The following is a 27,970-nucleotide window of genomic DNA, read 5'->3' on the forward strand; positions in this document are numbered from 1 at the left end:
TCTAAAGCTGATAAACAACTTCAGCAAAGTGGCTGGGTATAAAATTAACTCAAAATAAATCAGTAGCCTTCCTCTACACAAAAGAGAAAGAAGCCAAGAAAGAAATTAGGGAAAAGACACCCTTCATAATAGACCCAAATAATATAAAGTACCTCGGAGTGACTTTAACCAAGCAAATAAAAGATCTCTACAATAAGAACTTCAAGCCTCTGAAGAAAGAAATTGAAGAAGACCTCAGAAGATGGAAAGATCTCCTATGCTCATGGATTGGCAGGATTAATATAGTGAAAATGGCCATTTTACCAAAAGCGATCTACAGATTCAATGCAATCCCCATCAAAATACCAATCCAATTCTTCAAAGAGTTAGACAGAACAGTTTACAAATTCATCTGGAATAACAAAAAACCCAGGATAGCTAAAACTATCCTCAACAATAAAAGGACTTCAGGGGGAATCACTATCCCTGAACTCAAGCAGTATTACAGAGCAATAGTGATAAAAACTGCATGGTATTGGTACAGAGACAGACAGATAGACCAATGGAATAGAATTGAAGACCCAGAAATGAACCCACACACCAATGGTCACTTGATTTTTGACAAAGGAGCCAACTCCATCCCATGAAAAAAGATAGCATTTTCAGCAAATGGTGCTGGTTCAACTGGAGGTCAGCATGTAGAAGAATGCAGATTGATCCATGCTTATCACCCTGTACAAAGCTTAAGTCCAAGTGGATCAAGGACCTCCACATCAAACCAGATACACTCAAATTAATAGAAGAAAAAGTGGGGAAGCAACTTGAACCATGGGCACTGGAGAAAATTTCCTGAACAAAACACCAATGGCATATGCTCTAAGATCAAGAATCGACAAATGGGATCTCATAAAACTGCAAAGTTTCTGTAAGGCAAAGGACACTGTGGTTAGGACAAAACGGCAACCAACAGGTTGGGAAAAGATCTTTACCAATCCTACAACAGATAGAGGGCTTATATGCAAAATATACAAAGAACTCAAGAAGTTAGACTGCAGGGAGTCAAATAATCCTATTAAAAAATGGGGTTCAGAGCTAAACAAAGAATTCACAGCTGAGGAATGTCGAATGGCTGAGAAACACCTAAAGAAATGTTCAACATCTTTAGTCATAAGGGAAATGCAAATCAAAACAACCCTGAGATTTCACCTCACACCAGTGAGAATGGCTAAGATCAAAAGCTCAGGTGACAGCAAATGCTGGCGAAGATGTGGAGAAACAGGAACACTCCTCCATTGTTGGTGGGATTGCAGACTGGTACAACCATTCTGGAAATCAGTCTGGAGGTTCCTCAGAAAATTGGACATTGAAGTGCCTGAGGACCCAGCTATACCTCTCCTGGGCATATACCCAAAAGATGCCCCAACATATAACAAAGACACATGCTCCACTATGTTCATCGCAGCCTTATTTATAATAGCCAGAAGCTGGAAAGAACCCAGATGCCCTTCAACAGAGGAATGGATACAGAAAACATGGTACATCTACACAATGGAATATTACTCAGCTATCAAAAACAACGAGTTTATGAAATTCGTAGGCAAATGTTTGGAACTGGAAAATATCATCCTGAGTGAGCTAACCCAATCACAGAAAGACATACATGGTATGCACTCATTTATAAGTGGCTATTAGCCCAAATGCTTGAATTACCCTAGATGCACAGAACACATGAAACTCAAGAAGGATGACCAAAATGTGAATGCTTCACTCCTTCTTTAGAAGCGGAACAAAAATACCCTTGGTAGGGAATAGTGAGGCAAAGTTTAGAACAGAGGCAGAAGGAACACCCATTCAGAGCCTGCCCCACATGTGGCCCATACATATACAGCCACCCAATTTGACAAGATGGATGAAGCAAAGAAGTGCAGACCAACAGGAGCCGGATGTAGATCTCTCCTGAGAGACACAGCAAGAATACAGCAAACACAGAGGCGAATGCCAGCAGCAAACCACTGAACTGAGAATAGGACCCCCGTTGAAGGAATCAGAGAAAGAACTGGAAGAGCTTGAAGGGGCTCGAGACCCCAAAAGTAAAACAATGTCAAGCAACCAGAGCTTCCAGGGACTAAGCCACTACCTAAAGACTATACATGGACTGACCCTGGACTCTGACCTCATAGGTAGCAATGAACAGCCTAATAAGAGCACCAGTGGAAGGGGAAGCCCTTGGTCCTGCCAAGACTGAACCCCGAGTGAACGTAATTGTTTGGGGGGGAGGGCGGTAATGGGGGGAGGATGGGGAGGGGAACACCCATATAGAGGGGGAGGGGGAGGGGTTAGGGGGACGTTTGCCCAGAAATCGGGAAAAGGAATAACATTCAAAATGTAAATAAGAAATACTCGTTAATAAAAAAAAGAAAGAAGACATAATTTACTGCTGGCATAATTATTTGTCCTACCATTTTTCACAAAGATAACTTTGTGTTCTCCTACCTTCTGGCATGCAATAAGTAGTAAAACTAAATTTAGTATATTCTAATTAACTTTTATGTATCATTTCCTCCCTCATAAAGAAGACTTAACTTACAAAAATAAGTAACATAATTCTTACTGATACATTTAAACTTTAAAAATTATGTTTTCTCTTTATTAATATGCCCACATCTTTGTAGTCAACAAATTTTGAATTGTCATAGATACTATATTTTAGATATCTTATTAGAACTGAAAAAATATTAAGCTTTTCCATTTCTCAATTCTATAAGTTATTAGATCTACATGAGATCCACAATACTTCAAACCAATCATATTAAAAAATTATTATATATTATATATGAAAACAGTTTTTTGTGGACAAAATGTGCCAGAGAAATAGGGTATGATTCTTACAAATTAAAAAATATTATCCTAGAGCAGTCATTACTTAATATGTGGAGTAAATATGTTGAATCACACACATTTAATATTCAAGAGCAAGTAAATTATTTAGAACCATCTCAACAGGCCTAAAGACTTCATTCTGGGAGATTAGCCTAATAAACTTAGCAAGGTTCAGAAAAAAGGTTGATACAATTTCATAATAATTCAATTTCACAGAACCCAAGAAAGTCACCCAAATGGTGGAATGTGCCATTTAAATGAAGGTAAAAAGCACCAAACAAAAAAATGCATTAAGTTAGGAAGAATGAAACTGGGGTTAGAAAACTGACCCATGTTCCCTCAAGAGAAACCGCATTTGACAGGATTGTGGCTGTTGTGCCTCCTGTTTATATGAAGCTCCAGGTGTTTGTTTGTTTGTTTGATTCTTTGGTGATTTTCATTGTGGTTTAATTCAGTCAGTTTCTCCAGGTTCAACTTTAACATATAAAACAGTTATATTACCTATATAACAGAAAGATTTACTCCCTCATAATTCCTTTTGAGCATGATCCCCAGGAACAGTGTACTAAATGTTGATATAAATACCAGGGTAAAGACAATCCCAAGAACCATTCATTTACATCTATGTAAAAGGCCAGCATCCTGGGGAGGATGTCATGTAAAGCCCAGTAGCCAGTGGCTCAATTACTAACACAACCACTTTTACTTGACACAGAACATACAATTGGCAGTGAAGGTACAATGCCCTAAGAAACAGCATTTGTTAATTTTTACTGAATCCCCTTACTGAGTACCACCAATGTGCTAGGCACAGAGACCAAAAACTGGAAGCCAATCCCAGCTGTAACTCCTACCACCTATACCACAAAACCAAATAGTGCCTCATCTAACAGCCCTCAGCAGTCAAATGTCATCTAAGGGTTACTGTCTACCAGAAGAGTAACAGATTCAACTTAACATTTAAAGTGGTCAGCGTCAAACCCAAGTTTCTTTATTTCATTAGTTCTTTACTATAAGGAGTTTAAGTTGTTTCATTTTCTTATGAAAGTTTTTCAACAAGCATAGAAGTAGAAAATAATACTATAAGACTTACTAATTTATTACCAGAACCCACTAGCCAGAGAGCTTGTTTTTCGAAAACTCACCCAATTGGTCAGGATGGATGGCTGCATTACCATTGCCCTCAGGAATATGTTCAAAATCCACTCTTTCTCTTCTTACGGACTCCCTGACATCCTGAAGCCACTGAGAAGGGCCCTCACCCGCATCATTATTGATTCCGGCACACCAGTTTGTGGACATGGGCACACTGACATTTCTATTCTGAAACACAAAATGCTATATATAATAAAGTTCCATATCGAGAAAGTATGTACATATGTCAGTGTCTACCTAAGCCCACCCCCATGATGGAAAAAAATAAACTCTTTAAAACAGAGGGAGAGCATTATAAATACAAGGCACCACAATACTACCTCAAACTGTCAAGATTTGATATTTCATGGGGGAACATAGCAACTCTGTCTAATGAACTGCTATAAATAGATGTTTGGTAAATATTCCAGAATAAATAAACACATGTGTGCCATGGGTGTTTACTATGAATGACAATTTTTTGCTTATTTTTAATATTTTATGCTATTGTTTTTTCTCTTCTTCTGATGACTGTCATACACACACACACACACACACACACACACACACACACACACACACACTACAAATGTCTTATGTGATCAGGTCTGATGGTATGCTCCTGTTGCCCAGTGACTTGGGAGGTCAGGGCAATAAGATCACTTGAGTCCCTGAGTTTGAACAGTTCTGGTGAGACCAGACCATAGTGAAGCAAGTCTCAGTGAACAAAAAATACCTTCTGTGATTTTGAGATGCACATGGGGTCACATCCACTGTTCTAAGTTAGGACCCCTCAAACTTTAGTGTACTCATAAATTATCTCGAGCTGGGGTCTTGAAAAGTGCATTCTACTTCTGTGAGTCTGAGGTGCAACCCAAGATTAGATTTCTCACAAGGTGTCTAGGTCACAGGGCCACTTTGAATGGCAAGGACCTGTATCTGGCTTCTTACAAAGCACACAACAAATATTTCTACTTTTCTGAAGGCTAAGCAAATATGCAAATTACCATTTTCCAGACAGCATATTGATTTTGCATGCAAATTGTGTAGGATGCAGTTTTTGAGGGCTCTAAAATGGAATGTTAAAAATAAGCTGATCTGGCATCCAACAGATGGTGCTTTAGCTATCACTGAAACCCAGTCACTCACCAGGAAAACAAACTCAGCTACAAATACTCCTGGCAAAGTTTCCACAAACTTACTCTACAGGGACAGATGTGACTCAACACTGTAGCTAACAATAAAGTGGGCTCTCTAGATATACTGGGAAAAATCAGGACTTGTTATTAACTTAAATATTTTACCAGGAAGAGAACATATATGGCATTCTCCTCTAATGGCCCATTAAAAGTTAAAACAAATCTCTAGTGGACGTTGGAAGATGGAACTCATTAGAAAGAAACCTGATTGCTGTTGTCATATACTAACTACAAGGGGTATAACATATGTGTGATGTGGGCTGGGGAGATAGCGCAAGAGGGAAGAGAACTTGGTGTATAACCAGGAGCATCTGAGTTCACATCTCCAGCACCCACACAAGGCAAGCATAGCTGTGAACACATATATGACACTAACTGTGTGGTTGAAGACAGGAAATTCATTGGAGTTTAGTGGCTACCAGCCTAGCTACAGATTCAGTAAGAGACTGTCTCGAAGGAGTAAGGTAGAGAGTGATGAAGCATGTTACTGATGTCCTCCTATAACCTCCAAGCACACACACATGCACACAGACAGACACACACAGACAGACACACACACACAGACACACACACACAGACACACACACACACACACACACACACGAACAAGGAAGCAAGGATAAATAAAGGGAAAGAAAAGGTAGATCTACAACAGTTTAATCTTAAAACATTCATTCTTTGTAACAGGTTCCACCATTACTAGATGTGAGCAAGTAGTGAAAGGCCTAGCCTGTGCTTTCTTCTGCATAGCCTCGGCCACAACTGCTGGCACAAATGGCTGGCTTTTTGTATGTACCTGTGACTCAGTAAGATATGGAAAAAGACTTACTAAATATTTTAATATGTTAACTATAATACAATACTTCATTTCTCTTTTTATAAAATATGAATATCAAGTAGCAAAACAAATAGACGATATAATTTGGAAATATCATCTCTACCTACCAAATCAATTAAAGAGCATATGGCCTGAAAATTCTGAGTGCCATGCTATGAATTCTGGAGTTGTATATAACACGGACACAGCATGTTCTCTATTAAGATAAAAGTAACTTACTGCGGGTATTTCTGCTTCTGTATACAAACTCTCTATCATAAAACTAACAGCAGAAATACAGTCTTTCCAGTCTTTTCCTCGTTCCCTTAAGTCATAGTTTGGGAAAACCGTCAAGAGATATTCTGCAACCAGAGAAAGTATTAACAAAAATTAGAAAAGAAACTAACAGATATAAATAAGAAATGTTTGATTTAAATAAACAACAAAAGACTTTTTCTCTTCTGGATTGACATTATTTTCTCCCTTGAGAGTTTAGAAGTTCTATCTGCTGAGGAAGCTTTGCTGAATTATTTCTTTGTTTCATATTTTCCTGAAAACACTCACCTCAGGGGGGGGCAATACTTAGAACTTGATATTTTAACTCTTTTAAGGTTCTAAGACCACTTATGGATATGTCAGAACTAAAAAGAAGCAGCACTTTGTAAAGGGAAAAGTGTCATGTTACACACTGTGACACTGTGCTGTACTTACTAATGCAGTTGTCAGGTCTCTTCCCCTAAATTATTCTGTCAACATAAGACAGTCCTTGTACGCCATTCACTCAGACAATGACAAAGACTCCTCCAGAACAGAGCTTAAATGGTCATCTATAGACATGCCTCAGTGTAGCTTTTCTATTCGGAGGCGCCCTCAACACCACTACACTGGGAAAGATTTCTAACTGTTGTAACCTATATGTCCTCTTCCAGACTCTGAGTAATATTCTATAAGCATAATACTTCTGCCTTATAGTGTTCTCAGTGTCTATAAATCCTGGGACCTTGATACACATTTCTAGAAGGCAGGAAGCTTAACATGATAATGGATTAACCATGAAACCCTATTTCAATATTGCCAGTTAATAGCACGAAAAGACTATTATTCTTTCTTTCTTTCATTTTTTATTTATTTATTCCATTTTGTCTTTATCTTTCTTCTCATATGCTTCAGTACTAAAAATGTGACTCATTACTCAATAGAAACAACCAGTCAATAAGGCTAGTCTCAGTCTACCAGCCTAGGAACAAGCTTTGTTTTTTAAATTAGATGTTAAAATCAAATGTGTCATTAGACAGTAAAAATCAGTATCACCTAGTACAAGGAATATTTCTAAAATTCATAGACATCATCATTCCTTTTTAACTGCCAACATTTATCATTATTATCAAATAATGATTAAAAATAAGATTCGTTAGTAACTTTACATACCTCTTATTGCTGACATCTTGTTTTGATCCATGAATATATAACGTGAAGTACGTTCAGTGACTGAGCTTAAAGTCAGAATTTCCTCAGAGAATATCACATTAGCCAAGTAGCAGGCTGCATAAGTGGGAGTTGGCTTATTTTTTGCAGTCAGCAAATGAAATTTTGGTAGCCTGATGTTTCTTCTTGGATTACCAAGATATTCTTCTAAAATACAGGAAAAAACAGAACTTGATAGTAACACTCTATTGGCAAAGTTGTTCCACATTTTCATCCCAGGCCATGGACAAACTACCTGACCAGGTTTCTTCCTCCCATGGCAGCTAACTTCCACAGTATATTAAGGTGCTATGAATGCCTCTTATGGAAAAAGCCATCAACAGTTTTACCCATCTGTGAGCCTTGTGACCTACACTAATGACCAGCCCAGAAAATATGCCCAGGACATGAAACAGTGGAACAAATGTTATGAGAGTAATCAATCACTTTCTTTTTGGATACAAGACACACTCCATAGGCAGAAATACATGTCTGATACTGCAAATATGGCCAAAAACTCATGCTTAGTAAGCTAATGAACCCCAGGAGAGAACATACTATGACTATTATAATAGCAAACTGTTCTTGAAATTTTATCAAAGTGTTCTTGAAATCTGTATCTGTATATCCATAGATTAGTGAAGATATTAGGCCTCATCAAAAGTTTCTTCGTGTAATAGATAGTGGCTAACATAGAAACTTTCAACTGATCAAAGTGCAGTGAGCAAGAGTCAGTGGAATGCTCAACCACAAATGCAACAGTTCAAAGACCATTGCAGAAGAGGAGGAAGACTGTAAAAGCCACAGGCTGGGGAAGACCAGAATAAGAAAAATGTATTTTGGATATGAGAAGACAGCTGTACTCAGGAATTCCCAAAAGCTGTGATTGCCTGCACAAGAACAAACAGTGAACATTCTGGCATAAAGGGGGATAGCCCCTCTCTGTAATAGAGGAGCTAATATCAATTGTTCACTTCTGTAGGAAAGAACATCAATTTTCTTTATCGTTGTGCTCACTAGTATGTGTTCTATACTCCAGAGGATAGCCTCACGTCCATGAGTAAAGAGGCACAAATTAGACTCAGTAGACTCTAAAGGAAATGGAAAGAGGACACAAGGTTGACAGGAGGGTGGACCTGGGAGGAGTTAAGAATAGAGATAAGGAATGACCAAAATGCACTGTATACACTCTCGATGAATTAATTAAAAGGCTACATTAAAATTCAGGGGGAAAAAAAGAAAATTTTAGGAAGCATGTCATAAAAACACACAAGATAATTAAATTGTCTGTTCACACAAATTTTACGAGGTTGAATTTTTCTATAATTATTCCCTTTTTTATTAAATGAGTCTCTCTGGCATTATCTGTCCATCTGGCAACATTGTTCATCTATTCCAGACTCGAATGTGCACATTTCAACTATCTGTTCATTGGCTTGAATAAATTTAGTTGTTAGGCTCTAGGTAAATATGTAAACATACTGATTTGTATTCTCATTGCTCCCTTTTACCCTCTTAAGTATTTTTCAGAGTTATACTAATTAGTGTTTATAAGTGTCTTAAAAATAATATATGGACTATGTATTCGATAGTTAAAAATTTCAAATAACTAGCATTTCTTGAACAATTTCTGTATACCATGTTAATATTTACCTCTAAGCTCAGTTTCATCACTCTAACAATTCTATTACCATTGTCACTAACCAGATAAGAAAACTGAGACTCAGAGGTAAACGATTTAAACAAGGTTAGATTCCCGCTTATAGAGCCAATGTTAAAACTTAAGTGTGAAGGCTGAGGAGGTAGCTCAGTTGGTAAAGCACTTGTCATGCAAGTTTCAGGACCTCGATTCATCCTGCAGCACCCATACAAAACCAAGACATTGCCTCTAATCCCAGTGTTGGGAGAGCGCAGACAGTATAACTGAATTGGAAGGCTCTGGGCTGAGAGACCTTGTCTCAAAATATAATCAGAAAAAAAAATTGAGGAAGACAAACAATTTCAACCTCTGGCCTACAAACACACACACACACACACACACACACACACACACACACACACACACACACACCAGTGTACAGGTGAACATTCTTCTGCTGATTCCTTCTTTTTATTGCATATTTTAATTAACACTTTAAATATTATTCCCTTTCCCAGTTTCCCCTCCCCCTCTCCTTCTTCTGTAAGGGTGTTCCCCTCCCAATTCCCCCGTTCTGCCCCCTCCCCTCACATTCCCCTAAACTGGGGGTCCAGCCTTGGCAGGACCAAGGACTTCCCCTCCCATTGGTGCCCTACAAGGCCATCCTCTGCTACATATGCAGTTGGAGCCCTGGGTCTGTCCATGTGTCGTCTTTGGGTAGTGCTGCTAAGTCCTGCTGTTATCTCCTCTACTTTAAAAATCACAATTGGAACGATACTTTATATGCAGTTGAATACTAATTTTGTCAGTTAATATATCCTGAACAGTTATGGAATTTTTAATATATTTTATTTTTGTGGTCTGCATCAACTTAATTGAAATAAAATACAAACTAGACAAATTTATCTTTACTGTCAGAACACCATGTAGCAGTTAGCACTGGAGAGCGTTTAATATTTGGTACTACTATTTTTGGCTCTTCATAGATAAAGGGACTATTATTTAGGTTTAGAAAGAAGTTGAAGGTCAGAAGATTAGTAAAACACACTGTTGTGTGTGGTATGCAAATATGGGCATTCAGATTTGAATCCCCACACATTTAACTGTCTCATAATTCCATCCAGAGATCAAAAGTTACCTAACATACTAGTATTGCTTATTTGGTTTCAATTTCTCATGATTCTATTAAAAGAAAATTATACTATGACCCTCCAATTTTTTGAGACAAGGTCTTGCTATATAGTTCACGCTAGGTTGGTGTGTGCCGTGTAGCCTCAGAGTGACTTAAACTCATAAACCTTCTTCCTTAGCGTCCAAAGTACTAAGTTATAATAGGCAAGCACTACCACATCTGGCTTGTGCAAAAATTTAAATGAAGTGTTTTATTGTAATTTCAGCTAGAAATGGGATTTAATGAGTCAAGTAGCATAAATACATGTACTTTTATGTAAACAAGCCTTGAAAAACTGCACTGACTTATAATTCTTACAAGGATGTACCAGAATGTTCATTTAACTAAAAAAAATTGTCATTTTTTTCTACTTCAAGAAAGAAAATAACCACTGTCCGTCAAGAATTAGAATTGCTGTCCATGAACCAATCCCAGGATCTAGCTGTGTGAAAGTACATTTGTTTACAGTCACACTCATCCACTGATACGTCATTTGTGGTTGATTTCTTGTTACCACAGTGGACATAAGTAGCTGGATCAAATGATCTTTTGACAAAAAAAGTGTGCTAGTCTGTGCCAAAAATATTAATAAGAAATAAACACTTAGAAGTCAAGACACAAAGAGACTATACAATATTTAGAAAGCGTGCCCTTAGAGGCCACACAACCTGGGTCTTTTCAATTCTGTTGAGGCATTAGAATAAAGAATATGAACTTTAAAATCAGAGAAAATAGAAATGGTTTCACCAGCATCGGTCATCTTGGAAAGGCAGTAATAAAAGTACTGTAGTGAGAATTTCTGTTTCTTTAAAAGCCCAGTTATGTTCTGTGAATGTTTTTGTTTTAATCCCAGGCATGGGCTAAGAGACTGCTTCATAACAGGTAAACTATGGTCTGTCTCGTGTACTAGGAGGGGTGTGATTGTTGCCCAGCTGCAGACAGTTTACATTTGGAATTCTGGAACCCTTTGAGAAGATATAAATGTGAGAGCCCTAAGAGGAGCCAGAGGCATGCTCCAAGGAGGTTGCTGCTGGTTCTTGTTGCTGCAATTTGTCACATGGTCGTGAGCAAAGAGATGAGACATTGGAGATATCTGGCAATGAAGATTGAACTTGCTTCAAGGAAACTGTTGGCCCTAAGTAATAAGAAGTAGTCTAAAGAGGTCTGTGCCCCCTTTCCCCTGTAACCTGCTTTCTCTTCTACCTACTGTTGGAGGGTTTTGAAGGGATTAGAAGGGTGGTAGATAATAGAATCCAATAAAGTAGAGCGAAAGCACACCAACAAAGTACAAATAATATGAGGTCACTGTAAAGGAGAAGTTGACCATCACAATAACTTTTATGAAATGCATTCCACGCATTTCCTTATTATCAATATCACCTAAAGCCAGCCCAGTAAATCAGAACAATGGAGGAAGATATTAAATCATTACCTTGTTCAATAGGGTGCACTAAGTCATTACCATGCTCATTACCACGTTCCACGGGAGCTGGGAAATTCACAACTTGGGGTGGGATTTGTGGTGTGGCTCCTGTTTGGAACATTTCAACAGGTAAACATTGTCAGATTCCGAACAACTAAAAATCTCATCCATTATTTTGAATTAATTGTACAATCCTTTAGGAATGAAGAAGAAAAAAGATCATTCTCAGAGAAAGAAAGAAAGAGAGAGAGAGAGAGAGAGAGAGAGAGAGAGAGAGAGAGAGAGAGAAAGAAAGAAAGAAAGAAAGCCTTTGAAATTTTGCACTAGATGAACCCTTAAAGAATGGCTACATTCAGTTCTTTCAACTGAAAGGATAGAATGAAGTACTCTTGAAGCATAAGGAGAGAAAAACAGCAGACAGAGCAGAAAGGTGCATGAGGACAAAGTAGATCCTAAGCCTGTATTACTGAAGGGATGAACAATGGTAGAGACACTGATTTCTCTATCTTTTAACTGGAATAAAATAAAAACAACACTATTTTATCTATGTTATAAGAACACGACAGCAGTTATCATTGAGACAACATAGCAAGATGGTTTGTTAGTATTTTATAAATTGAAACATACAATTATTATAGGAGCCAGCAATTGGATTCCTGTGTAGTATTTCAAATAAAAGACAACTTACATCTGCATAAAAACAGTATTAACATTCATAGCAACTTTATTTCCTTTTTGGAGTCTGAGTGCATATGTGTACGAGGGCAGTATATGTATCTGTACATGCATATGGAGGCCAGGGTTGGACACTGCCTGTTATCTTTGTTGCTCTCTACCTTAGAGAGAGAGGAGGGCAAAAATTTCTCACTTGAACCCATAGCTCAGTGATTTGGGTCCCACCATCTCCATCTCTTTAATGTTGGGAATATAGGCAGGCTACCATGCCCACCTGCTATTTATAGGAGTGGTAAGGATTTGACTTGAGCCCTAGCCCTCATGCTTTCTGCAGCAAGCCCGTTACTCATGGAATCATCTCACTCATGTTATTTATTTCTTTTTTTCCCTCTTTTTTCTTTCTTTTTTTTTCGGAGCTGGGGACTGAACCCAGGGCCTTGCGCTTGCTAGGCAAGTGCTCTACCACTGAGCTAAATCCCCAACCCCATGCTATTTCTTTCTAATATAATAGCCCCAAATAATCTTCAATAATGAGAGAGGGGAGGGTAGAGGTAGTGCAGAGAGAGACAGAGTCAGAGAACAGAGCCTGAACCATAATATGGAACGCTACTCAGTTTTTGTTTTTTTTTTAAATGGAGCAACTAATGAATGGAGTGACTTGGATGAATTCTCCAGAGAAGCACACTGGGTGAAATAAAAACCCACTTTCGAAAGAGACTTGAGTATATATTATTTGAGTATATTTACACTAAAATGTTAAAACAACAAAACTAGACAAAAAGAGCAGATTAGTGATTAAGACTGGGCAGAAGAGAAGTATGAGACAAAAGGTTTTAAAGAGCATCAGGTAGAATCCTTATATTTGTACCTTGATTGCAATAATTGGAAACTTACCCATGTCCTGAAATTACAAAAGTCAAACACACATATTCAAACAAAACTAAAGACATCTCAATAAAATCTATAAATTGTATCAACACCAATACATTGATTTTAGCATTGTACTATAGTGTGTAATGTTTTCTTCTAACTGGAGAAGCTAAAACATTCTCAAATAATATTTAATTTTCATTAGTTTTAATTAGGCAAAACTATCCCTAGTTCACATGAATTGAGTAACAAAGGTCTCTCTGTACTAAGCATAATTAATAACTTACCAACACCAGAATGAATACAGACACAGCATGGCATAGCTTGGCCACCATCATTTTCCAATAAAAGTAGGTTATTTATTCCCTGTGCATTGTTTGCTTCATTGTCCAATAATTCTGTAAGGAAAATATTTCTCAAATACCGTAAGAAAATATGTCTATACACTTATAGTTAGCAAAACTAGCCTTTAGGAAAGAAATAATAACAAAGGCATTCACAGACAAGATTTTCCCTTAAAAATATGAAAACCTTTGACCAGAAAAGAGATGCCAGAAGTAATGTACCACCAAGACAAAAGAACAAACAATGGAAAAGCAATAATATGGATGGCAGCAGAGAAAGTGCAGTGATTCATACACTGCTGATGGAAATGGAACAGCACATCTATGTGGGACTGTGAGTGGTAATCTGGTTCCCAGTTGAACTAAGGCTAGAAGCCAGGATACCATGAAGGAATGATAGGTGCTTCTTCATCTGTTCCTAGGTACCAGGCCCCTGTCACTAGTTGCATAGGGTTGTGGCTATCAGTCATGTAAGGGAAATGCCCCAAACCCCTCACATGTAGAGGACACAGGTCACACATGCTCAAGACAGATCATTTTAATGAGGTACCTAAAGGCCTGGAGGACTTGGCCAATAAGCATTCCTTCGGACATTCCTCCTTTCAAAAGATATTTAATCTCAGTCCCACCCCAAGAAAGAGAGGTATGGTTTTTTGCATCTACTTTCTGCCATGACAGTAAATGTCTTAGAACCATGGACTGCCTCTTTTCATTGGGATCCACCATGGGGAGCCATGGAGAAGGCCTTCATCTACAGAGCTGCTGTCTAATTTCCCACAGAAGGCCTCTCTGCTCCCAGCCACAGTCACCACCAAGCTCAAGCCGTATGCAGCCTTCAAGACAAAGACTCCCACTGCAGGACCAGCTACGGTACCCTTTTACCCTGGCCCAAGGCTAGATTCAGCCTGCTGGTCCCCACTCCATTCTCAGCTCTTCCACGGCTTCCAGGTGTGCCTGGGTGTCCAAGATCCTGAGTCCCAGACAGCCCTAGCCTGGGACCTGCCTTGACAGCATGAGGTAAGCTCAGTCACTCCCATAGTCTTGAGTCTCACCAACCCAGCAGCCATGCCCTGTGGGAGAGTGGACGTAGAACACCACAACCCTACACATCTGCAGTCGAAAAGTCTCTTAGTTTCATAAAGTTTAACATGCAATTACAGAAGAGAATAGTAATCACACTTAGATATTCATCCTAGAGAAATGAAACATATTGAAATGTAAAATGATGACTGAAATCTAAACAATTTAGAGTCACTATCCTGCCTGTCCAACTTGTATCCTACATTACACAAGTGACTGCATGCAACCAAGGATAGCTACTAAGACTATACTTTTAGGGATCATGTCTACAGTTTTTTACAGAGAAGTTTCTCTGACTGTGTAGAATACCCAAGGAAATGTGGTCTAATAGCATAACATAAATTACTTAAAATATTCTGGGACTTTTTGTAGGGTATTTTTGTAACCCACTTGTATAGTTATTGAGTGTAAACTCTGTACATGACATCATTTATCAACATCAAAAGACAGGACACATTCACATTTTTACATACGGATTACAAAACTGATCATTTACAGATTTGGAGAACCAATTTGTAGTTGCCAGCAGGTAAGAGACAAGAATAAGGGTAATGTTGATTGATAAGAGAACTGGCTGTAAAAGACCTATATCAGGGATGCTGGTAGCAATAGAAATTTTGGGGAAACATGTCCATTACAAAAGAAATGATCTTTCAAATATGATAAAACTGAAATAAAATACACATGTAGGAATACTCACAAATGAACACAAGTAACAAAGGTGGAGAGGGCATGGGGATATGAGGGTAACAGCATAGTATATCAATACATATGTGAAACTGTCATACTGAAGCCTATTACTTTATATGCTAAACAAAAATTAATAAGGCAATGTGAGAAAACTGAATACATATAAAACTGAAGACATTTCACTAGTGTCTATAGGTGACAAGTAAATATTCTGGGTATAATTTTTGGCAGTTTTGAAAGTTGTTTTTTCACTTAGGAGAAACTGCAGGAAGAAAACTGGTTCTTCCTTGAATTATAGTGATTAATTATAACTACACAAAAAACTAAATTTTCCTGAAAGGAAAGTTTAATCAGAAGGAGCTACCACTCTCTTACACCAATGATGTTAATTAATCTAGATTAAATACTGTGGGATCTAAGACATACTTTTTCAATTTCACAAAAATGACGGGATGAGACAATGAGGAAATATTTTGGCAACTGTCATCTTCCAAGAAAGGAAGATAATTTTTCAGAGAGCTTCTTCTAGACTAGTTTGTGCTTTTGCCAACATATCTATTTTAAGATTTTAATTCTTTTCTGGGGGAGGCAAAGGATGACATACATAGGTGTCACATATGTGGAGGTTCGAGGCATTGGTTCCCTTCTTCTACTCTGTGGGTGAAATTGAGTCCTAGTGATTGAATTCAGGTCTTCAGGGTTGACTGCAGTAACATTTAATTTGCCCACTGAGCCATGTCACTACTATTTCTAGAGACAAAATAGCTTCAAATACTGAAGGAAAGGAACCCAAACTATGCATTTTCTATCAGGAAAACTATCCTATAAGAATAAAGGAGAACTGATGAAGACATAATTCAGGAGTAGAACTCTCTTGTCTAGCCTCATGCTCAAAAAAGGGAGGAAAGAATGGAGGAAAAACTACCTTCATATGAGGGAAAAAGACCTATTTGTCATTGATTGAAGTAAAATTAAAGAATGCCTAATTGGCTGTGTGGTGGGGTGGTGCCCTCAGAAGGCAGAAGCAGGCAAATCTCTGTGAGTTCAAGGACAACTTCATCTATAGTGTGTTCGAGGAAAGCCAGGTCTGTTTCACAAAGAAACCCTGTCTTAAAAACCAAAAAAGAAAGAAAGAAGAAAAAAGAGAGGGAGGGAGGGAAGGAGAGAAGAAGGGAGGAAGGGATGTGGGGAGGGAGGAAGGGAGGGATGTGGGGAGGGAGGAAGGGAGGGAGGGAGGGAGGAAGGGAGAGAAGGAGGGAGGAAGGAAGGGAGGAAGGAAGGAGGGAGGAAGGGAGGGAGGGAGGGAGGGAGGGAGGGTGGCTAATGGTCATGGCAACCCAAGCTCATAACGGATTTTACTATCTGGAAGAATATGGTCATGTAAGCCTAAATGTTTGACAACTCTGGGCAAACATATTAAGACTCTACTGCAAACATGAATGTCTAAAAGAAAATAGTCAAATAAGGAAGTGATGAAATATTAAATTGTGTTCATTAAAAATGAGTAAGTCAGGAATTGTGACTCATAATTCCAACACTTGGGATGCTGAGGGAAGAGGATTGCCCTAAATTCAAGGCTAGCTTATGCTACATAGTGAGTTCCAGGACAGTCTAAGCTATACACTGTGACTCTATCTCTCTATCTGCCTCAAAAACATCTAATGAACAATAAATTTTGGAGAAAAATATAGATGTGAAAAAATTGAAAACTGGATTATATATAGCTAATGAGAATGAAAAATGATACAGCATTCATGGAAAACTGTTCAGCGGTGTCATATAAAAATCAAACATGGTTTTACTGGGAGTCCCAAACCCGCGGATCCCGGCCCCCAGCAGCTCTCTGCTCCCAAACCCTGTGGGAGAGAGACCTCACTGCCTGGACAGGTGGGCACTCCTGAGGCTGCAGAGTGGAAGAGACCACCAACACTACCCACCCCTGCCCACATCCCTGGCCCAAGAGGAAACTGTATAAGGCCTCTGGGCTCCCGTGGGGGAGGGCCCAGGAGGGGCAGGAACCCTGCCTGAGACACCGCCGGAACCTGAAGGAAACAGACCAGATAAACAGTTCTCTTCACCCAAATCCCGTGGAAGGGAGAGCTAAACCTACAGAGAGGCAGACACGCCTGGGAAACCAGAAGAGACTGCACTCTGCCCACATCTCTGACGCCAGAGGAAAACACCAAACGCCATCTGGAACCCTGCTGCACAGTAGCTCCCGGAAAGGGCGGCGCAGATCTTCCTGGTTGCTGCTGCCGTAGAGAGCTCATAAGCAACACCCCACAAGCAAACTTGAGCCTCGGAACCACAGGTAAGACCAACTTTTCTACTGCAAGAGACCTGCCTGGTGAACTCGGAACACATAGAGGCAGAATTCCTCTAGGACCGGGCACTTCCTGTGTTTACCAGGAGTCCCACACCCGCGGATCCTGGCCCGCATCAGCTCTCTGCTCCCAGACCCCTTGGGAGAGAGACCTCACCGCCTGGTCAGGTGGGCACTCCTGAGGCTGCAGAGCAGAAGAGACCACCAACACTGCCCACCCCTGCCCACATCTCTGGCCCAAGAGGAAACTGTATACGGCCTCTGGGTTCCCGTAGAGGAGGGCCCAGGAGCGGCAGGACCCCTGCGCCTGAGACACCGCCGGAACCTGAAGGGACCGACCGGATAAACAGTTCTCTGCACCCAAATCACATGGGAGGGAGAGCTAAACCTACAGAGAGGCAGACACGCCTGGGAAACCAGAAGAGACTGCACTCTGCACACATCTCTGACGCCAAAGGAAAACACCAAATGCCATCTGGAACCCTGGTGCACGGAGACTCCCAGAAACGGTGGCGGAGATCTTCCTGGTTGCTGCCGCCTCGGAGAGCTCGAAGGGAGCACCCCATGAGCAAATTTGAGCCTCGGAACCACAGGTAAGACCAACTTTTCTGCTGCAAGTGACCTGCCTGGTGAACTCCAGACACAGGCCCACAGGAACAGCCGAAGACCTGTAGACAGGAAAAACTACACGCCCGAAAGCAGAACACTCTGTCCCCATAACTGGCTGAAAGAAAACAGGAAAACAGGTCTACAGCACTCCTGACACACAGGCTTATAGGACAGTTGAGCCACTGTCAGAAATAGCAGAACAAAGTAACACTAGAGATAATCTGATGGCGAGAGGCAAGCACAGGAACCCAAGCAACAGAAACCAAGACTACATGGCATCATCAGAGCCCAATTCTCCCACCAAAGCAAACACGGAATATCCAAACACACCAGAAAAGCAAGATCTAGTTTCAAAATCATATTTGATCATGATGCTGGAGGACTTCAAGAAAGACGTGAAGAACTCCCTTAGAGAACAAGTAGAAGCCTACAGAGAGCAATCACAAAAATCCCTGAAAGAATTCCAGGAAAACACAATCAAACAGTTGAAGGAATTAAAAATGGAAATAGAAGCAATCAAGAAAGAACACATGGAAACAACCCTGGATATAGAAAACCAAAAGAAGAGATAAGGAGCTGTAGATACAAGCTTCACCAACAGAATACAAGAGATGGAAGAGAGAATCTCAGGAGCAGAAGATTCCATAAAATCATTGACGCAACTGTCAAAGATAATGTAAAGCGGAAAAAGCTACTGGTCCAAAACATACAGGAAATCCAGGACTCAATGAGAAGATCAAACCTAAGGATAATAGGTATAGAAGAGAGTGAAGACTCCCAGCTCAAAGGACCAGTAAATATCTTCAACAAAATCATAGAAGAAAACTTCCCTAACCTAAAAAAAAGAGATACCCATAGGCATACAAGAAGCCTACAGAACTCAAAATAGATTGGACCAGAAAAGAAACACCTCCCGTCACATAATAGTCAAAACACCAAATGCACAAAATAAAGAAAGAATATGAAAAGCAGTAAGGGAAAAAGGTCAAGTAACATATAAAGGCAGACCTATCAGAATTACACCAGACATTTGCCAGAAACTATGAAAGCCAGAAGATCCTGGACAGATGTCATACAGACCCTAAGAGAACACAAATGCCAGCCCACGTTACTGTATCCTGCAAAACTCTCAATTAACATTGATGGAGAAACCAAGATATTCCATGACAAAACCAAATTTACACAATATCTTTCTACAAGTCCAGCACTACAAAGGATAATAAATGGTAAAGCCCAATATAAGGAGGCAAGGTATACCCTAGAAGAAGCAAGAAACTAATAGTCTTCTCAACAAAACAAAGAGAAGAAAAGCACACAAACTTAACCTCATATCCAAATATGAATATAACAGGGAGCAATACTCACTATTCCTTAATATCTCTCAATATCAATGGCCTCAACTTCCCAATAAAAAGACATAGATTAACAAACTGGATACGCAATGAGGACCCTACATTCTGCTGCCTACAGGAAACACACCTCAGAGACAAAGACAGCACTACCTCAAAGTGAAGGGCTGGAAAACAACTTTCCAAGCAAATGGTCAGAAGAAGGAAGCTGGAGTAGACATTCTAATATCAAATAAAATAAATTTTCAACTAAAAGTCATCAAAAAAGATAAGGAAGGACACTTCATATTCATCAAAGGAAAAATCCACCAAGATGAACTCTCAATCCTAAATATCTATGCCCCAAATACGAGGGCACCTACATACGTAAAAGATACCTTACTAAAGCTCAAAACACACATTGCACCTCACACAATAATAGTAGGAGATTTCAACACCCCACTCTCATCAATAGACAGATCATGGAAACAGAAATTAAACAGAGACGTAGACAGACTAAGAGAAGTCATGAGCCAAATGGACTTAACAGATATTTATAGAATATTCTATCCTAAAGCAAAAGGATATACCTTCTCCTCAGCTCCTCATGATACTTTCTTCAAAATTGACCATATAATTGGTCAAAAAACAGGCCTCAACAGGTACAGAAAGATAGAAATAATCCCATGCGTGCTATCGGACCACCACGGCCTAAAGCTGGTCTTCAATAACAATAAGGGAAGAACGCCCACATATACGAGGAAGCTGAAAAATCCTCTACTCAATGATAACATGGTCAAGGAAGAAATAAAGAAATAAATTAAAGACTTTTTAGAATTTAATGAAAATGAAGGTACAACATACCCAAACTTATGGGACACAATGAAAGCTGTGCTAAGAGGAAAACTCATAGCTCTGAGTGCGTGCAGAATGAAACAGGAGAGAGCATATGTCAGCAGCCTGACAACACACCTAAAAGCTCTAGAACAGAAAGAAGCAAATACACCCAGGAGGAGTAGAAGGCAGGAAATAATCAAACTCAGAGCTTAAATCAACCTAGTAGAAACAAAAAGAACCATAGAAAGAATCAACAGAACCAAAAGTTGGTTCTTTGAGAAAATCAACAAGATAGATAAACACTTAGCCAGACTAAGGAGAGGACACAGAGAGTGTGTACAAATTAACAAAATCAGAAATGAAAAGGGAGACATAACTACAGATTCAGAGGAAATTCAAAAAATCATCAGATCTTACTATAAAAGCCTATATTCAACAAAACTTGAAAATCTGCAGGAAATGGACAATTTCCTAGACAGATACCAGGTACCGAAGTTAAATCAGGAACAGATAAACCAGTTAAACAACCCCATAACTCCTAAGGAAATAGAAGCAGTCATTAAAGGTCTCCCAACCAAAAAGAGCGCAGGTCCAGACGGGTTCAGTGCAGAATTCTATCAGACCTTCATAGAAGACCTCATACCAATATTATCCAAACTATTCCACAAAATTGAAACAGATGGATCACTACCGAATTCCTTCTATGAAGCCACAATTACTCTTATACCTAAACCACACAAAGACCCAACAAAGAAAGAGAACTTCAGACCAATTTCCCTTATGAATATCGACGCAAAAATACTCAACAAAATTCTGGCAAACCAAATCCAAGAGCACATCAAAACAATCATCCACCATGATCAAGTAGGCTTCAATCCAGGCATGCAGGGATGGTTTAATATATGGAAAACCATCAACGTGATCCATTATATAAACAAACTGAAAGAACAAAACCACATGACCATTTCATTGGATGCTGAGAAAGCATTTGACAAAATTCAACACCCCTTCATGATAAAAGTCCTGGAAAGAATAGGAATTCAAGGCCCATACCTAAACATAGTAAAAGCCATATATAGCAAACCAGTTGCTAACATTAAACTAAATGGAGAGAAACTTGAAGCAATCCCACTAAAATCAGGGACTAGACAAGGCTGCCCACTCTCCCCCTACTTATTCAATATAGTTCTTGAAGTTCTAGCCAGAGCAATCAGACAACAAAAGGAGATCAAGGGGATACAGATCGGAATAGAAGAAGTCAAAATATCACTATTTGCAGATGACATGATAGTATATTTAAGTGATCCCAAAAGTTCCACCAGAGAACTTCTAAAGCTGATAAACAACTTCAGCAAAGTGGCTGGGTATAAAATTAACTCAAAATAAATCAGTAGCCTTCCTCTACACAAAAGAGAAAGAAGCCAAGAAAGAAATTAGGGAAAAGACACCCTTCATAATAGACCCAAATAATATAAAGTACCTCGGAGTGACTTTAACCAAGCAAATAAAAGATCTCTACAATAAGAACTTCAAGCCTCTGAAGAAAGAAATTGAAGAAGACCTCAGAAGATGGAAAGATCTCCTATGCTCATGGATTGGCAGGATTAATATAGTGAAAATGGCCATTTTACCAAAAGCGATCTACAGATTCAATGCAATCCCCATCAAAATACCAATCCAATTCTTCAAAGAGTTAGACAGAACAGTTTACAAATTCATCTGGAATAACAAAAAACCCAGGATAGCTAAAACTATCCTCAACAATAAAAGGACTTCAGGGGGAATCACTATCCCTGAACTCAAGCAGTATTACAGAGCAATAGTGATAAAAACTGCATGGTATTGGTACAGAGACAGACAGATAGACCAATGGAATAGAATTGAAGACCCAGAAATGAACCCACACACCTATGGGCACTTGATCTTTGATAAAGAAACCAAAATGATCCAGTGAAAAAAAGAAAGTATCTTCAACAAATGGTGTTGGTCTAACTGGCAATCTGCACGTAGAAGAATGCAAATTGATCTATATTTATCACCTTGTACAAACTTCAAGTCCATGGATCAAGGACCTCAACATAAAACCAGATACACTGAATCTAACAGAAGGGAATGTGGGAAATAGCCTCAAACTCATTGGCATAGGCAGCGGGGTTGGGGTTGGGGTTTCCTAAACAGAATTCCAATGGCTCAAGCTCTATGATCAACAATTGATAAATGGAATCTCATAAAACTTAATAGCTTCTGTAAGCCAAGGGCACTGTCGAAAGAACAAAATGGCAACCTATAGGTTGGGAAAAGATCTTTACCAATCCTACATCTGATAGAGGGTTAATATCCAAAATATACAAAAAACTCAAGAACTTTGTCTCCAAAACCAAATAACCCAATTTAAAAGTGGGGTACAGAGCTAAATAGAGAATTCTCAACAGAAGAATTTCAAATGGCCAAGAAGCACTTAAAGAAATGTCCAACATCCTTAATCATCAAGGAAATGCAAATCAGAACCACCCTGAGATTTCACCTCACACCAGTGAGAATGGCTAAGATCAAAAACTCAGGTGACAGCAAATGCTGGCGAGGATGTGGAGAAAGAGGAACACTCCTCCATTGTTGGTGGGATTGCAGTCTGGTACAACCATTCTGGAAATCAGTCTGGAGGTTCCTCAGAAAATTGGACATTGAACTACCTGAGGACCCAGCTATACCATTCCTGGGCATATACCTTAAAGATGCTCCAACATACCACAAGGTATAGTGCTCCACTATGTTCATAGCAGCCTTATTTGTAATAGCCAGGAGCTGGAAAGAACTCAGTTTTCCAGCAACCAAATTATGGATACAGGAAACGTGGTTCATTTACACAATGGAATACTATTCAGCTATTAAAATAAAAAACATCATGGGGGGTTGGGGATTTAGCTCAGTGGTAGAGCGCTTGCCTAGGAAGCGCAAGGCCCTGGGTTCGGTCCCCAGCTCCGGGAAAAAACAAAACAAACAAACAAAAAAAACCATCATGGATTTTGCAGGCAAATGGATGGAACTAGAAAATAGCATCATGAGTGAGGTAACCCATACCCAAAAGAACATGAATGGTAAGTACTCAGTGATAAGCCAACATGTACAGAATATCCATGATACAACTCACATAACGTATGAAGCCTAAAAATAAGGAAGGCCCAAGTGTGGATATTTCAATCTCACTTAGAATGGAAAACAAAATAATCATGGAAGTCACAGGAGGAAGAGACCTGGGTGGGAGATGGGAAGGGGAGGGTCAAGGGGGACAAGACCACATATGGCGGGGAGACAGGAAAGAAGTCCACAGGGGCAGGAGAATGAATGGCAATATGCAGCAGCAGAGGTTGGGGGACATGGGGAACCACTGGAAAGCTGCAGGACTCAATGGGGCTGACCTTAGCAGAAATGTCTAATGGTGAGGAGTTGGAATCTGAAGAGACCACATCCAGTAGGTAGACATGGCCCCCAGTTGGGGCATGAGGCCACCCACCCATCTTCAAAATTTTTGACCTAGAATTATTCTTGCCTAAAGGAAATGCAGGGACAAAAATGGAACAGAGACTGAAGGAAAGACCATTCAGTGATGGGCCCAACTTGGAATCTATCCCATGCCTACGCACCAAACCCCAACCCTATTGCTGAAGCCATTTGTGCTTGCAGACAGGAGTCTAGCATGTCTGTCTTATGAGATAGTCTACCTATAGGTGACTGAGACAGATGCAGATACTCAAAGCTAACCATTGGACTGAAGTCAAAGAGCCCTATGGAAAGGTTAGGGGAATGATTGAAAGAGCTGAAGGGGATTGCAATCCCATAGGAAGAGCAACAGTATCAACTAACTCAGATACCTTAGAGAGCCCAGAGACTAAATCACCAACCAATGAACACACACAGGCTAGTCTGAGTGCTACCTCCCACTACCTAACCCCCACCCCAGGCACTTATGTAGCAGAGGGCTGCCTTGTCTGGCCTCAGTTGGAAAGGATGTGCTTAATCCTGTACAAACTTGATGCCCTAAAAGAGGGATGCTGGTGGGGGTGTGCTGGGAGTGGGTTGGTGGTTGGGTAAGGGAAGGCCGCTCTTAAAATCAAAGATGGAGAGGAGGTAAAGAACTCAGGGAGGAGGAACTGGGATGGGGGACAACATTTGGAATATAAATAAATTAATTAATTTAATAACAAATAAAATAAAACACAACATTTCACAGCATTTACACTCTTGAAATTTATCCAAGTTAAAAGTCATGCTTACACAAAAACTTCCTACACAAGAAGAAAGAATATCATCAAAATGTATTGTATTCAAAAACTAAAAATGCCTATGCACGAATGACTGTGGCAACTTACTTATAATTGAAAACTGGAAACAATCTGGATGTCCTTAATTGGTGAACAGATAAACATGCTGAAGCAAATACACCCATAGCCTCAAGTACAATATTGACAAGGGACTCCTGACACATTCACAAGCAAGAAAAAGTATGTCAGAGAAACCAGGGTAGAACATAAAAGGCATTTCTGTATTATTTATTGCAGCTATTATGTGTATCTGAAGTTATCACATAGATAGAAGCTTAGTCTAAGAACGGGCTAGCACTAGCTGCACTGAGGGTGTTGCTAAGCCTAGATGAAATAGCACGGGCAGGACTCTGTTATTTCAAACTCACCAACTGCCAAAGGCACAAGGGATGCTGCAGCAGGATCTTGGCCCTGAACATGCTGCACTACAATGGGGTTATTCAGTTTCTCAGGGCTGCCATCCACGATACATTCTGGATCAATTGGCATTTCCACCAGTACAAGTTTTTCAATGACTGAAACACAAAAAATTTCATTCATGCACCCTATACCTATACTGAGTGGAAATTACCCTTTACTGACAAGGAGAAAGGAAAACATACAAAACTAAAATAAAATTCAAAGAATTTGTCCCCAAAAGATTGACCCTTAAAAATGGCAAACAAAACTTTAAACAGAAAGGTTATTACAAAAGCAGGGATCCTGGTGCCTGGAGAAGGAAATAATAACAATGGTACAACCAGAAATGGTGACATGGAGAGACTGCATCACCAATGCTTTACTAATGAGAATGGAAATGGTTTAGCTCCCCTGAAAAACTGTTTGGCAGGTTCTTAAAACTAAACATGTTATTTCCAAAAGATTCAATATGTTACACTCATGGCATTCTTAACAGAAAAGGCAAATGCTTACATTTATATAAAAACTATAAATAAATGTTTGACAGCAATCTGGATGAATCACTAGAAAATTAAGATGAATGAAGAATGAAAGCCCAAATATAATTATATAACAGGCAAGACAAAATTCTCGGAAGTAGATGTCTGTGGTAGTCAGGTGTCTGGGATAAATAAGCCTCAGGTATAAGGAAGGGTGACTTAAAGGTTAAGAACAAATAGAAAGGCATTCAGGGTAGCTCGTGCCTGTGTTGCCAGCACTTGAGAAGCTGAGGCAGTAGCATTGCTGATATTTTCAACATTAGCTTGGGCTACAACTTGTCTCAAAATCTTTAAGAAGAGGGACTAGAGAAAAGGCTCAGGATCTAATAGTGCTTACTGCTCTTCTTAAGGGCTGGAATTTGATTTCCAGCACCCATGTATGAGTGGCAGATAACAGTCCACCATTCCAACTACAGAGAATTCAATACCCTCTTCTGACCTCCATGGGCACTTTCATGAGCTCTGTCTCTCTGTCTCTGCCTCTGTCTCTGTCTCTCTGTCTCTCTGTTTCTCTGTGTCTCTGTTTCTCTGTGTCTCTCTGTCTCTGTCTCTCTGTCTATCTCTGTCGCTCTGTCTGTCTGTCTATCTCTCTCTCTCATACACACACACACACACACATACACACACACTTACTTAAAAATAAGTCTTTAAGAAAAAAGGCCAATGAGGCACATTTACTAATGGAAATGATCTCTTCTTTGTCTATTGTGCTGGACATACACTCCTATACATGGAATGAATTTGCAGAGTGGTGGTCATATATTTGTGCATACAAACACATACAAACAAAACTGGGAAATTACAATAAACTTTGCAGACTTTAACAATGTAAAACTGGTTGTGAAAATTCACCGTATTTTTTGGATAGATGTTACCATTGGGGTGAAGATGAACAGTATACAAGAATTCCCTATATTACATCCTGCAACTAACTGCTTGTGATTCTGAAATACATTAACATGAAAAATTTAATTTGAAAAAACTTGTTGTTCCAGGAATATGGTTCAGTCACTGAAGTACTTGCCATGTAAAGTTGACAACCTGTGTTCAACCACCAGATCCAGCAGGGGAAGGAGAAAACTAATGCTCAAAAGTTGTCCTCTTACCTCCTCGTGTGTACCATGATGTAGATGCAACCCCACAAACTGTTCCTCTTACATACAGTAAAATAATGATCATACCAATAAAATATAATTTAACAAATATAATATGTACTGAGTCTGATAGGGAAAGACTTAAAAAGCTGTCTCTTGCCACAGCTATAGCAGCGCATGTCTATTCTAGAACTTGGAAAGCAGTCAAGAGGACCATAGGGCTAGTCTGGGCTACACAGCAAGCCTAGGTCAGCCTGGGCTAGATATGATCCTATTTAAAACAAAGTAAACAGAAACTATTACTGAAAATATTAAGAATTTTGGGACTAGAGAGATGGCTTAGCAGCTAAAAGAGTCTGTTCCTCTCACATAGGACCCAGGTTCAGATCAAGCACAGATGATAGTTTATAACCATCTGTAACTTTAATTCTAGAGGATTCAACATCTTCTTCTGACCTCCATGAGCATTGCCTACAGACATACACAGACATAGATCCATATTCGTACACAGGCAAAACATCCATACACAAAAAAACAAAATACTTTTTAAAAAAGTATTAAGAATGTTAATGCTGGGAGTTGGATTAATGACTCAGTTAAGAGCACTTACTGTTCTTTAAAGGTACCAGGTTTGATCCCCAGAAATCACATGGTAGCACATAACTATGCAAAACTCCAGGTACAGAGGATTCAATGTACTATTCTGACTGACTTAGGGCACCAGTCATGCACATGGTATACAGATATTTGTGTGTGTGTCTATGTGTGTGTGTGTGTGTGTGTGTGTGTGTGTGTGTGTGTGAAAACATCCATACACATTTAAACCAATAAACAAACATATAATGTTTTATAAAAAGAATGCTAATTTGTGGCTCACAACCAGTTCCTGGGGATTTTACCTTCTCTGGCCTCTACAAGCACCAGGCATAAAAGTGATAAAGAGATTTGCATGCAGGCAAACCACCAAATCACTAAAATAAATTTAAATTAGGAAGAATGTTCATGCATCTTCATTTAAAAAATATTATTTGGAACAAGAAAGGTACCTCAGTATATAAAGGGCTTGTTACAAAAGACTGAATACTGGAGGTCAGATTCAGTAATAAACACACAAACACACACATGTGCGTACACACACACACACACACACACACACA

General features: G+C 39.4%; 1 protein-coding gene across 1 annotated transcript in view; it reads right to left on the reverse strand.

The window, feature by feature from the left end:
• Bend2 (BEN domain containing 2) overlaps positions 1-27,970 on the reverse strand; it is a 93,133-nt gene that overhangs the window by 7,625 nt on the left and 57,538 nt on the right. The window contains exons 8-12 of the mRNA XM_087601100.1: positions 25,150-25,296; positions 11,716-11,814; positions 7,438-7,641; positions 6,250-6,371; positions 4,005-4,182 (exon numbers count right to left, since the gene is read on the reverse strand). Of these exons, the coding sequence (XP_087457226.1) occupies positions 4,005-4,182; positions 6,250-6,371; positions 7,438-7,641; positions 11,716-11,814; positions 25,150-25,296 (750 nt within the window). The remainder of the gene's footprint in view (positions 1-4,004; positions 4,183-6,249; positions 6,372-7,437; positions 7,642-11,715; positions 11,815-25,149; positions 25,297-27,970) is intronic.

Source organism: Rattus norvegicus, chromosome X (genome assembly GCF_021556685.1).
Source record: "Rattus norvegicus strain SHRSP/BbbUtx chromosome X, alternate assembly SHRSP_T2T, whole genome shotgun sequence".
Classification (NCBI taxonomy): domain Eukaryota; kingdom Metazoa; phylum Chordata; class Mammalia; order Rodentia; family Muridae; genus Rattus; species Rattus norvegicus.